The 13,270-nt window shown below is 37.4% G+C and overlaps 1 protein-coding gene across 1 annotated transcript in view; it reads left to right on the top strand.

Moving 5' to 3' along the window:
- PKD1L3 (polycystin 1 like 3, transient receptor potential channel interacting) overlaps positions 1-13,270 on the top strand; it is a 69,620-nt gene that overhangs the window by 7,441 nt on the left and 48,909 nt on the right. Inside the window, 2 exon segments of the mRNA XM_061172421.1 lie at positions 1,474-1,490; positions 3,310-3,509. Of these exon segments, the coding sequence (XP_061028404.1) occupies positions 1,474-1,490; positions 3,310-3,509 (217 nt within the window).

The following is a 13,270-nucleotide window of genomic DNA, read 5'->3' as shown; positions in this document are numbered from 1 at the left end:
TTTTTTTTAAGGGCACAGCCTGGAAATTGCATCTATTACTTCTCATATCCCATTGGCCAGGACCTGATCACATGTCCACACCACTGCAAGCAAGGCGGGCTGGGAAACGTAGTCCTTAGCTGGGCTACCATGTTCCCATGGAAGGAAGGGAGCCATAGTAGAGAATAACAACACTCTCTGCAATGAAAGTGATACAATTCTTTCCTCACAGTCTTCCCCCTCAAAACTCTGCAGATATCACTGTCTTTTGGCACTTAATGCTATAGTGGAAAAGACTAAGGCTAGCCACCCCCCCTTTTTTTTTCTGGTAGCCTTTTTTTCCATATCGGATTGCTTGTAGAATTTTTTAATCCTTGTGCTACAGAAACTTTTTTAGCATGCATCTAGGTTACTTTTCACTGATTTTGCCTAGAATGTGATGTGGCATGTATACATCTTTCTTGGCTTATGAAAGTTTTATTCTGTTCTACCCATTTATCCCTTCTGTTTCATTTGCTCTGGTTTTGTCCCTGAGAAATACCAGTTATCTATGTGCTATCCTGCTGGCTTCTGTCCTCCATATTTTTCCTGTCATTCTTTTAAGTGAAACGATGGTTTCCTATTTATCACTCTTTCTGGTACATTCTGAAAGAACTCCTGACATTTATCCTGCGTACCACTGATTTGACTTTTGCACCTCAGTTCTGTTCTGTATTACATCCAACATGGATCTTAATTTTTCTGTAGCGTTTTTGGTTTTCTTGAAATCCTCTAATTCATTTATTTCTCTTTTAATCTCATTCTTATGCATATTAGCTTCAGTTGGTTTATCTTTAAGATTCTCTGTTTCGCGGTACAGCCAAAAAAAAACTTTATTTCAATTAAGGATGTTAAACAGCTTTCTGAAATATTCTTCTGGATTTTGCTGTTGATGATTTTCAGAGCTACACTTTCCTCTGTGTCCTTTGGAGTCCATTCCCAGGTTCTAAAGTGCTATTCATAGGCTCCCTTTTATTTGTTTTTTTCCTTATCTTTTAAGGCAAGATCTGTCAAAACACATTTGTCTAAGACTAAGAAATTGTATCACCCTAAGTTCAGCAGCCTGTTGGCTTATTTAGTGGCCATAACCCCTTCTCAGACCGACAGTTGAAGTTCTGGGTTAGTTTGCTGTTCCCAGCAAGCTGTCAACCTAATGACCCTAATCTGAGGTGAGGTTTTACTCAGCTCTACATACATTGCTTTAATTTTCACATCGTTGGATATTATTACACCAGTTCTCAAGATGAGAAAACTAAGAGGTTAAGTCATTTGCTCAAGGCTTCACAGTTACAGTAAAAGGCAAACCAGCTTTGGACCCCAGATTTTTGACTTTTAGAATCCAGTTTCTGTTTTCAGTCCTCCATCCTGTTAGTCTCCTGGCTTGTCTACAGATGTATCAACAGTGGGAAATGATCACTTTGGTTTCCTATATAAAACAATTTGTGTTGCTTTTAGCCGTGAATAATTCTCAAGTAAAATAGAAAGAAACATTTCTATCCTAAGACTTTTCCTTGAGCTTCATTGACTTTCCTATAGTAGCCACTCATCTTTCAACCACATGCCACCAACCTGCTCATGCTAGTCTTGTAAGTACTGACCTTCACAGTGCACATCTTGGAATATTATTCTTTTTGTCATTCTTGGTGGGTCCTGGCAGAACTCTACTCTGTCTCGTAGAGGGCTCTGGATATAATTTTTGAAGGAGGAAAGGAAAGTACTTAAGTGCAGGAAAGAATCAGGTTTGGTGGATGCTTTATTAAAGAAAATTTTAAAGCCTCTGTTTGGCTTTCATGTTGGTATAATTAGCATTTGTTGGTTGGTTGTTGGTTTATTCCCTGCTTCAGCCCAAAAAAGGACTTGTGACATCTTACCAAAATATATGCAAAGCAATAAAATTTAATAATTTTTTTAAACAGGGAAAAAGAAAGAAATCTGAGTGAAAGGAAAATAAGGGTAGGACCTCTGCATAATCTATAAATTTCACCTTCAAGAGAATTCCCTGGCAGACCAGTGGTTAGGGCTCCATGCTTCCACTGTAGGGGACATGGGTTCAATCCCTGGTCAGGGAATTAAGATCCCACAAGCCACTCAGCATGGCCAAAAAAAAAAAAAATTTCACCTTCAAGAAATTTCTCAGCCTTCTTGCCTCTGTGTCCTGCATAGAAACCTTTTAGTGGATGTCTAAGTATAGATGCACATTTATTTGATCCAACATTAACTGCAAAATATAAGTTTTCTAGCAACATAAAAGAGAACAGGGGTGAAATAAATACCCCTGAAAGCAGCATTTCCCAAGTGATACTCTGTAAGATAACAACCAACATTCTTAAAACGTTGCCAGAAGGAAAGAAAACAAAAGTTTTTGACCTTAGGACTTCTCAGAGCCTTTCATGTGCCGAAGCCTAACCACTGCTCACCGTCTCCGAGCGAGCGACCATCTCCCATCTAAGCTGTGCATCTGCCTCCTCCTGATCTCCCTGCTTCAAGTCCTGGCCCCTTGCTGCCCATTCTCAACCCAGCAGTCCGAGGGGTCCTTCACAGCAGGATCAGATCATGCTCCTCAAAGCCCCCAAGTATCTTCCCATCTCATGCAGAGTAAAATCATACTCTTCTTGATTGCCTGACATGACATGCTCTCTCCACCCCCATCCCTTCCTCCCACCCCACCCCAGGATCTTCCTGGTCTCCCCCAATTCCCCCTTTTGCTCATCTAGCCTCCTCGTTCCTCAAACAAAGCCAGCAGGCTGTGGCCTCAGGGCCTTTGCACACCTCAAATATCCATCTCCAATGTATTGGCAGAGCTTTCTCTCTCCCTATAGCCAACTGTCAGCAAATATGCCCTCTCCTGATAGCTGAGCACCCTTTCTCTTCATCTGCTTACCTTTTTGTTTTTTTATGTTTTTTACTTTACTTTATTCAGTACACGATATAATTTGTGTATCTGGCACCACCACAAAAATGGAGGCTCCGTGAGGGCAAGAACTTGGCTTATTTTGTTCATTGCTGTATCCTCAGTTCCCCAGAACATTGCTTCACATAGTAGATGTTTAATTATAATTTAGTGAATGGTTGACAGTAAGCACAATAATATAAATTGTGAATTTTAAAGAGGGTACTATGGTATGCCACTTTCTCAAAACTGTTAGTGCACAGGATCTTTTTGAGAGAAAGGCCTATTACTACCTCACAGGGCATGGGAGTTCTAGAACAATTTTAGAAATACTGCCTTAATTATTCATCATTGGGTAAAATCATATTCAGCCTTTTCCTTTGCATATTTTAATCTTTTAGTCCAAGACCCCACTCCATTCCATCAGCCCATTTCCTTCAATACCACCTGGAGTCACACAGCAGGGAGTATCAGTCATGCCTGTACCTACCAGCCAGCCTCTCCCTGTGCCACCAGAGCTCACCAAGCCTGGATCTGTAACACATGCTGGAAAAGCTCCGGTAGAAATAACTTCAAGCCCCAAAGAGGACTCACATTCCAGGTGTCTTCACCACTCATCCACAAGCATCATTTCAGAACACATCTGATCGGGTAAATATGGAAAATTGAAGTCACAACTTGGGTACCCTTGTGACCCTGAAAAAGCACTTTTACTCTTTCCTTCTAATATGGTGATGTTTCAAGAAAATGATGCTAGGAAGGAGCCGGGTTCACCCTTTACCTCTGAGCAGAACCTAAGAATGCCTGACAGATGATGGGGTTCAGGGAAGACTGCCCCAGAATGTACCACTGTGGCACGAGGATTATTTCAAGCCGAAGATGATGAAGACCCAACAAACTCAAGAAGAGCTTTTTACCTCCCTCTTAATTGCTGAAAAGAAATTAGGTAGGGAGTCTGTACCAGGAAGAGAGCTATTACCAAAGATAACTTTTCTTACATTAGAAACACATCTCCGCATGGCGTGGCAAACATTTGTTTAACAGACCTTTCCTCTTCTCATCTTCTGTGAACTGTCTTCCTCCCCTTTGATGTCCCAGACCCCTACCCCCTTCTCCTTAGCTCAGGATGGCAGCTAAACCTCAATAGCCTGTCTTTGAGTATCCCATCTTTGGGACTCCCATACATACGTAATTAAATTTGTTTTTCTCTTGTTAATCTGTCTTACGTCAACTTAAAAATTATTAGACCAACCAAAGAACCTGGAAGGGAAGAAGGGAAAAGTGTTCCTCCCCTAACAGACAAGCCTATATCCCAATTAAAAGCAAAAACTAAACAAGTCCATGAAAATATTCCACAATGGGATTTATACCCATTTCAGGATTTAATGTCTTCTTATTTTTTTTTAATTTAATTTTACTTATTTTTTTATACAGCAGGTCCTTATTAGTCATCAGTTTTATGCACATCAGTGTATACATGTCAATCCCAATCGCCCAATTCATCACACCACCACCACCACCACCCCGCCCGCCGCTCTCCCCCCTTGGTGTCCATACATTTGTTCTCTACATCTGTGTCTCAATTTCTGCTCTGCAAACCGGTTCAGCTGTACGATTTTTCTAGGTTCCACATATATGCGTTAATATACGATATTTGTTTTTCTCTTTCTGACTTACTTCACTCTGTATGACAGACTCTAGATCCATCCACATCTCTACAAATGACCCAATTTCATTTCTTTTTATGGCTGAGTAATATGCCATTGTATATATGTACCACATCTTCTTTATCCATTCGTCTGTCGATGGGCATTTAGGTTGCTTCCATGACCTGGCTATTGTAAATAGTGCTACAATGAACATTGGGGTGCATGTGTCTTTTTGAATTATGGTTTTCTCTGGGTATATGCCCAGTAGTGGGATTGCTGGGTCATACGGTAATTCTATTTTTAGTTTTTTAAGGAGCCTCCATACTGTTCTCCATAGTGGCTGTATCAATTTACATTCCCACCAAGAGTGCAAGAGGGTTCCCTTTTCTCCACACCCTCTCCAGCATTTGTTGTTTGTATATTTTCTGATGATGGCCATTCTGACCGGTGTGAGGTGATACCTCATTGTAGTTTTGATTTGCATTTCTCTAATAATTAATGACGTTGAGCAGCTTTTCATGTGCTTCTTGGCCATCTGTATGTCTTCTTTGGAGAAATGTCTATTTAGGTCTTCTGCCTATTTTTGGACTGGGTTGTTTGTTTTTTTAATATTGAGCTGCATGAGCTGTTTGTATATTTTGGAGATTAATCCTTTGTCCATTGATTCGTTTGCAAATATTTTCTCCCATTCTGAGGGTTGTCTTTTCGTCTTGTTTATGGTTTCCTTTGCTGTGCAAAAGCTTTGAAGTTTCATTAGGTCCCATTTGTTTATTTTTGTTTTTATTTCCAGTACTCTAGGAGGTGGATCAAAAAAGATCTTGCTGTGATTTATGTCAAAGAGTGTTCTTGCTATGTTTTCCTCTAAGAGTTTTATAATGTCCAATCTTACATTTAGGTCTCGAATCCATTTTGAGTTTATTTTTGTGTATGGTGTTAGGGTGTGTTCTAATTTCATTCTTTTACATGTAGCTGTCCAGTTTTCCCAGCACCACTTATTGAAGAGACTGTCTTTTCTCCATTGTATATCCTTGCCTCCTTTGTCATAGATTAGTTGACCATAAGTGCGTGGGTTTATCTCTGGTCTTTCTATCTTGTTCCATTGGTCTATGTTTCTCTTTTTGTGCCAGTGCCATATTGTCTTGATTACTGTAGCCTTGTAGTATAGTCTGAAGTCAGGGAGTCTGATTCCTCCAGCTCTGTTTTTTTCCCTCAAGACTGCTTTGGCTATTCGGGGTCTTTTGTGTCTCCATACAAATTTTAAGATTTTTTGTTCTAGTTCCATAAAACATGCCATTGGTAATTTGATAGGGATTGCATTGAATCTGTAGATTGCTTTGGGTAGTATAGTCATTTTCACAATATTGATTCTTCCAATCCAAGAACATGGTATATCTCTCCATCTGTTGGTATCATCTTTAATTTCTTTCATCAGTGTCTTATAGTTTTCTGCATACAGGTCTTTTGTCTCCCTAGGTAGGTTTATTCCTAGGTATTTGATTCTTTTTGCTGCAATGGTAAATGGGAGTGTTTCCTTAATTTCTTTTTCAGATATTTCATCATTAGTGTATAGGAATGCAAGAGATTTCTGTGCATTAATTTTGTATCCTGCAACTTTACCAAATTCATTGATTAGCTCTAGTAGTTTTCTGGTAGCATCTTTAGGATTCCCTATGTATAGTATCATGTCATCTGCAAACAGTGACAGTTTTACTTCTTCTTTTCTGATTTGGATTCCTTTTATTTCTTTTTCGTCTCTGATTGCTGTGGCTAAAACTTCCAAAACTATGTTGAATAATAGTGGTGAGAGTGGGCAACCTTGTCTTGTTGCTGATCTTAGAGGCAATGGTTTCAGTCTTTCACCATTGAGAACGATGTTGGCTGTGGGTTTGTCATATATGGACTTTATTATGTTGAGGTAGGGTCCCTCTGTGCCTACTTTCTGGAGAGTTTTTATCGTAAATGGGTGTTGAATTTTGTCAAAAGCTTTTTCTGCATCTATTGAGATTATCATACGGTTTTTATCCTTCAATTTGTTAATGTGATGTAGTACATTGATTGATTTGCATATATTGAAGAATCCTTGCATTCCTGGGATAAACCCCACTTGATCATGGTGTATGATCCTTTTAATGTGCTGTTGGATTCTGTTTGCTAGTATTTTGTTGAGGATTTTTGCATCTATGTTTATCAGAGATATTGGCCTGTAGTTTTCTTTTTTTGTGACATCTTCGTCTGGTTTTGGTATCAGGGTGATGGTGGCCTCATAGAATGAGTTTGGGAGTGTCCCTCCCTCTGCTATATTTTGGAAGAGTTTGAGAAGGATAGGTGTTAGCTCTTCTCTAAATGTTTGATAGAATTCACCTGTGAAACCATCTGGTCCTGGGCTTTTGTTTGTTGGAAGACTTTTTAATCACAGTTTCCATTTCAGTGCTTGTGATTGGTCTGTTTATATTTTCTGTTTCTTCCTGGTTCAGTCTCGGAAGGTTGTACTTTTCTAAGAATTTCTCCATTTCTTCCAGGTTGTCCATTTTATTGACATATAGTTGCTTGTAGTAATCTCTCATGATCTTTTGTATTTCTGCAGTGTCAGTTGTTACTTCTCCGTTTTCATTTCTAATTTTGTTGATTTGAGTCTTCTCCCTTTTTTTCTTGATGAGTCTGGCTAATGGTTTATCAATTTTGTCTTCTTAAAGAACAAGCTTTTAGTTTTATTGATCTTTGCTATTGTTTCCTTCATTTCTTTTTCATTTATTTCTGATCTTATCTTTATGGTTTCTTTCCTTCTGCTAACTTTGGGTTTTTTTGTTCTTCTTTCTCTAATTGCTTTAGGTGTAAGGTTAGGTTGTTTATTTGAGATTTTTCTTGTTTCTTGAGGTAGGATTGTATGCTAGAAACTTCCCTGTTAGGGCTGCTTTTACTGCATCCCATAGGTTTTGGGTCATCGTGTTTTCATTGTCATTTGTTTCTAGGTATTTTTTTGATTTCTTCAGTGATCTCTTGGTTATTTAGTAGCATATGGTTTAGCCTCCGTGTGTTTGTATATTTCACATATTTTTTTCCTGTAATTGTTATCTAGTCTCATAGCGTTGTGTTCAGAAAATATACTTGATACGATTTCAATTTTCTTAAATTTACCAAGGCTTGATTTGTGACCCAAGATATGATCTATCCTGGAGAATGTTCCATGAGCACTTGAGAAGAAAGTGTATTCTGTTGTTTTTGGATGGAATGTCCTATAAATATCAATTAAGTCCATCTTGTTTAATGTGTCATTTAAAGCTTGTGTTTCCTTATTTGTTTTCATTTTGGATGATCTGTTCATTGATGAAAGTGGGGTGTTAAAGTCCCCTACTATGATTGTGTTACTGTCGATTTCCCCTTTTATGGCTGTTAGCATTTGCCTTATGTATTCAGGTGCTCCTATGTTGGGTGCATAAATATTTACAATTGTTATATCTTCTTTTTGGATTGATCCCTTGATCATTCTGTAGTGTCCTTCTTTGTCTCTTGTAATAGTCTTTATTTTAAAGTCTATTTTGTCTGATATGAGAATTGCTACTCTAGCTTTCTTTTTTTTTTCCTTTTTAAAATTAATTTTTTAATTGAGGTATAGTTGATTTACAATGCTGTATTAATTTCTGCTGTACAGCAAAGTGACTCAGTTATACATATGTATATACATTCTTCCCTATATTCTTTTTTTTTTCACACACACACTGTATTTTATTTTTACAAGAGATAAATAGACTGACACCAAGCATTGTACATGGATGACCACAACAAAAGCAACAATGATTGCAATTACCAAACATGAAACACACTCATACTATGTCATAATATTGACATTCAGTCCAGTAATCCTCCACTGTAACAGCTCCTTTACTTTGCAGTGAAAATTGATTTGTATATTCTTTGCCTCTGAGTCCTTGTGGGATTTTTTCTTTTTTTAAATTCAAACAGAAAGTCACAAAAATTATACTCGTCCTCATCAGTTCACTCAGTCCCATGTAATTAATTTTTTTTTCTTCATCTTGATCTTTTGTTAGCACTTTTATGAGCTCATCAGTTTTTCATTAGAGTTCTGAAAATGCTTATTCATTCAGTTCAGCAGTACAGTCATGTACCAGAAACCTGTACTTGTCAGAGTCTTTTCCATGAATTTCCTGAAGATGAAACCCTTTTATAGGAACATATTTACAAAAGCATCAGAGTACACCCAGAACTGTCTGTAAATGACAAAAGACTTAAAAATGACCACGGTTGAAGATTTGATGAAAGTTCATAATAATGCAGTTGACAAGAAAATTAGTTATTTCTGAGATATACATTTTAAAGTAATAACTAGGATTATGACTTATAACATTATACCAGAACATATAAGATTTTTAGAAATTTCATGTAATGTCTGAAACATTTATATTAACATATTTCCATACAAATAACACAATGAAAGTTTAGTATTAGTTGTTTTGTTTGTTTGTTTATACTGCAGGTTCTTATTAGTCATCAGTTTTATACACATCAGTGTATACATGTCAATCCCAATCGCCCAATTCAGCACACCACCATCCCCACCCCACCGCAGTTTTCCCCCCTTGGTGTCCATATGTCTGTTCTCTACATCTGTGTCTCAACTTCTGCCCTGCAAACCGGCTCATCTGTACCATTTTTCTAGGTTCCACATACATGCGTTAATATACGATATTTGTTTTTCTCTTTCTGACTTACTTCACTCTGTATGACAGTCTCTAGATCCATCCACGTCTCAACAAATGACTCAATTTCGTTCCTTTTTATGGCTGAGTAATATTCCATTGTATATATGTACCACATCTTCTTTATCCATTCGTCTGTTGATGGGCATTTAGGTTGCTTCCATGACCTGGCTATTGTAAATAGTGCTGCAATGAACATTGGGGTGCATGTGTCTTTTTGAATTACGGTTTTCTCTGGGTATATGCCCAGTAGTGGGATTGCTGGGTCATACGGTAATTCTATTTTTAGTTTTTTAAGGAACCTCCATATTGTTCTCCATAGTGGCTGTATCAATTTACATTCCCACCAAGAGTGCAAGAGGGTTCCCTTTTCTCCACACCCTCTCCAGCATTTGTTGTTTGTAGATTTTCTGATGATGCCCATTCTAACTGGTGTGAGGTGATACCTCATTGTAGTTTTGATTTGCATTTCTCTAATAATTAGTGATGTTGAGCATCTTTTCATGTGCTTCGTGGTCGTCTGTATGTCTTCTTTGGAGAAATGTCTATTTAGGTCTTCTGCCTATTTTTGGACTGGGGTGTTTGTTTCTTTAATATTGAGCTGAATGAGCTGTTTATATATTTTGGAGATTAATCCTTTGTCCATTGATTCGTTTGCAAATATTTTCTCCCATTCTGAGGGTTGTCTTTTCGTCTTGTTTATGGTTTCCTTTGCTGTGCAAAAGCTTTGAAGTTTCATTAGGTCCCATTTGTTTATTTTTGTTTTTATTTCCAGTACTCTAGGAGGTGGATCAAAAAAGATCTTGCTGTGATTTATGTCAGAGAGTGTTCTTCCTATGTTTTCCTCTAAGAGTTTTATAGTGTCCAATCTTACATTTAGGTCTCTAATCCATTTTGAGTTTATTTTTGTGTATGGTGTTAGGGAGTATTCTAATTTCATTCTTTTACATGTAGCTGTCCAGTTTTCCCAGCACCACTTATTGAAGAGACTGTCTTTTCTCCATTGTATATCTTTGCCTCCTTTGTCATAGATTAGTTGACCATAGGTGCGTGGGTTTATCTCTGGGCTTTCTATCTTGTTCCATTGGTCTATGTTTCTCTTTTTGTGCCAGTACCATATTGTCTTGATTACTGTAGCTTTGTAGTATAGGTTGAAGTCAGGGAGTCTGATTCCTCCAGCTCCGTTTTTTTCCCTCAAGACTGCTTTGGCTATTCGGCGTCTTTTGTGTCTCCATACAAATTTTAAGATGATTTGTTCTAGCTCCATAAAAAATGCCATTGGTAATTTGATAGGGATTGCATTGAATCTGTAGATTGCTTTGGGTAGTATAGTCATTTTCACAATGTTGATTCTTCCAATCCAAGAACATGGTATATCTCTCCATCTGTTGGTATCATCTTTAATTTCTTTCATCAGTGTCTTATAGTTTTCTGCATACAGGTCTTTTGTCTCCCTAGGTAGGTTTATTCCTAGGTATTTGATTCTTTTTGTTGCAATGGTAAATGGGAGTGTTTCCATAATTTCTCTTTCATATTTTTCATCATTAGTGTATAGGAATGCAAGAGATTTCTGTGCATTAATTTTGTATCCTGCAACTTTACCATATTCATTAATTAGCTCTAGCAGTTTTCTGGTGGCAGTTTTAGGATTCTCTATGTATAGTATCATGTCATCTGCAAACAGTGACAGTTTTACTTCTTCTTTTCCAATTTGTATTCCTTTTATTTCTTTTTCTTCTCTGATTGCCATGGCTAGGACTTCCAGAACTATGTTGAATAATAGTGGTGAGAGAGGACATCCTTGTCTCGTTCCTGATCTTAGAGGAAATGCTTTCAGTTTTTCACCGTTGAGAATGATGTTTGCTGTGGGTTTGTCATATATGGCCTTTATTATGTTGAGGTAGGTTCCCTCTATGCCCACTTTCTGGAGAGTTTTTATCATAAATGGGTGTTGAATTTTGTCAAAAGCTTTTTCTGCATCTATTGAGATGATCATATGGTTTTTATTCTTCAATTTGTTAATATGGTGTATCACATTGATTGATTTGCGTATATTGAAGAATCCTTGCATCCCTGGGATAAATCCCACTTGATCGTGGTGTATGATCCTTTTGATGTGTTGTTGGATTCTGTTTGCTAGTATTTTGTTGAGGATTTTTGCATCTATATTCATCAGTGATATTGGTCTGTAATATTCTTTTTTTGTAGTGTCTTTGTCTGGTTTTGGTATCAGGGTGATGGTGGCCTCATAGAATGAGTTTGGGAGTGTTCCTTCCTCTGCAATTTTTTGGAAGAGTTTGAGAAGGATAGGTGTTAGCTCTTCTCTACATGTTTGATAGAATTCACCTGTGAAGCCATCTGGTCCTGAACTTCTGTTTGTTGGAAGATTTTTAATCACAGTTTCAATTTCATTACTTGTGATTGGTCTGTTCATATTTTCTGCTTCTTCCTGGTTCAGTCTTGGAAGGTTATACCTTTCTAAGAATGTGTCCATTTCTTCCAGGTTGTCCATTTTATTGGCATAAAGTTGCTTGTAGTAGTCTCTTAGGATGCTTTGAATTTCTGCGGTGTCTGTTGTAACTTCTCCTTTTTCATTTCTGATTTTATTGATTTGAGTCCTCTCCCTCTTTTTCTTGATGAGTCTGGCTAATGGCTTATCAATTTTGTTTATCTTCTCAAAGAACCAGCTTTTAGTTTTATTGATCTTTGCTATTGTTTTCTTTGTTTCTATTTCATTTATTTCTGATCTGATCTTTATGCTTTCTTTCGTTCTGCTAACCTTTGGGTTTTTTTGTTCTTCTTTCTCTACTTTCTTTAGGTGTAAGGTTAGATTGTTTACTTGAGATTTTTCTTGTTTCTTTAGGTAGGCTTGTATAGCTATAAACTTCCCTCTTAGAACTGCTTTTGCTGCATCCCATAGGTTTTGGGTCGTCGTGTTTTCATTGTCATTTGTCTCTAGGTATTTTTTGATTTCCTCTTTGATTTCTTCAGTGATCTCTTGGTTATTTAGTAACGTATTGTTTAGCCTCCATGTGTTTGTGTTTTTTACGTTTTTTCCCCTGTAATTCATTTCTAATCTCATAGCATTGTGGTCAGAAAAGATGCTTGATATGATTTCAATTTTCTTAAATTTACTGAGGCTTGATTTGTGACCCAAGATGTGATCTATCCTGGAGAATGTTCCGTGCGCACTTGAGAAGAACGTGTAATCTGCTGTTTTTGGATGGAATGTCCTATAAATATCAATTAAATCTATCTGGTCTATTGTGTCATTTAAAGCTTCTGTTTCCTTATTTATTTTCATTTTGGATGATCTGTCCATTGGTGTAAGTGAGGTGTTAAAGTCCCCCACTATTATTGTGTTACTGTCGATTTCCTCTTTTATAGCTGTTAGCAGTTGCCTTATGTATTGAGGTGCTCCTATGTTGGGTGCCTATATATTTATAATTGTTATATCTTCTTCTTGGATTGATCCCTTGATCATTATGTAGTGTCCTTCCTTGTCTCTTGTAACATTCTTTATTTTAAAGTCTATTTTATCTGATATGAGTATAGCTACTCCAGCTTTCTTTTGATTTCCTTTTGCATGGAATATCTTTTTCCATCCCCTCACTTTCAGTCTGTATGTGTCCCTAGGTCTAAAGTGGGTCTCTTGTAGACAGCATATATATGGGTCTTGTTTTTGTATCCATTCAGCAAGCCTGTGTCTTTTGGCTGGAGCATTTAATCCATTCACGTTTAAGGTAATTATCGATATGTATGTTCCTATGACCATTTTCTTAATTGTTTTGGGTTTGTTTTTGTAGGTCCTTTTCTTCTCTTGTGTTTCCCACGTAGAGAAGTTCCTTTAACATTTGTTGTAGAGCTGGTTTGGTGGTGCTGAATTCTCTTAGCTTTTGCTTGTCTGTAAAGCTTTTGATTTCTCCATCAAATCTAAATGAGATCCTTGCCGGGTAGAGTAATCTTGGTTGTAGGTTCTTCCCTTTCATCACTTTAAG

Source organism: Eubalaena glacialis, chromosome 18, assembly GCF_028564815.1.
Source record: "Eubalaena glacialis isolate mEubGla1 chromosome 18, mEubGla1.1.hap2.+ XY, whole genome shotgun sequence".
NCBI lineage: Eukaryota > Metazoa > Chordata > Mammalia > Artiodactyla > Balaenidae > Eubalaena > Eubalaena glacialis.
Note: the sequence above shows the minus strand (reverse complement) of the source record. Positions and strands in the feature narration are given on the sequence as shown.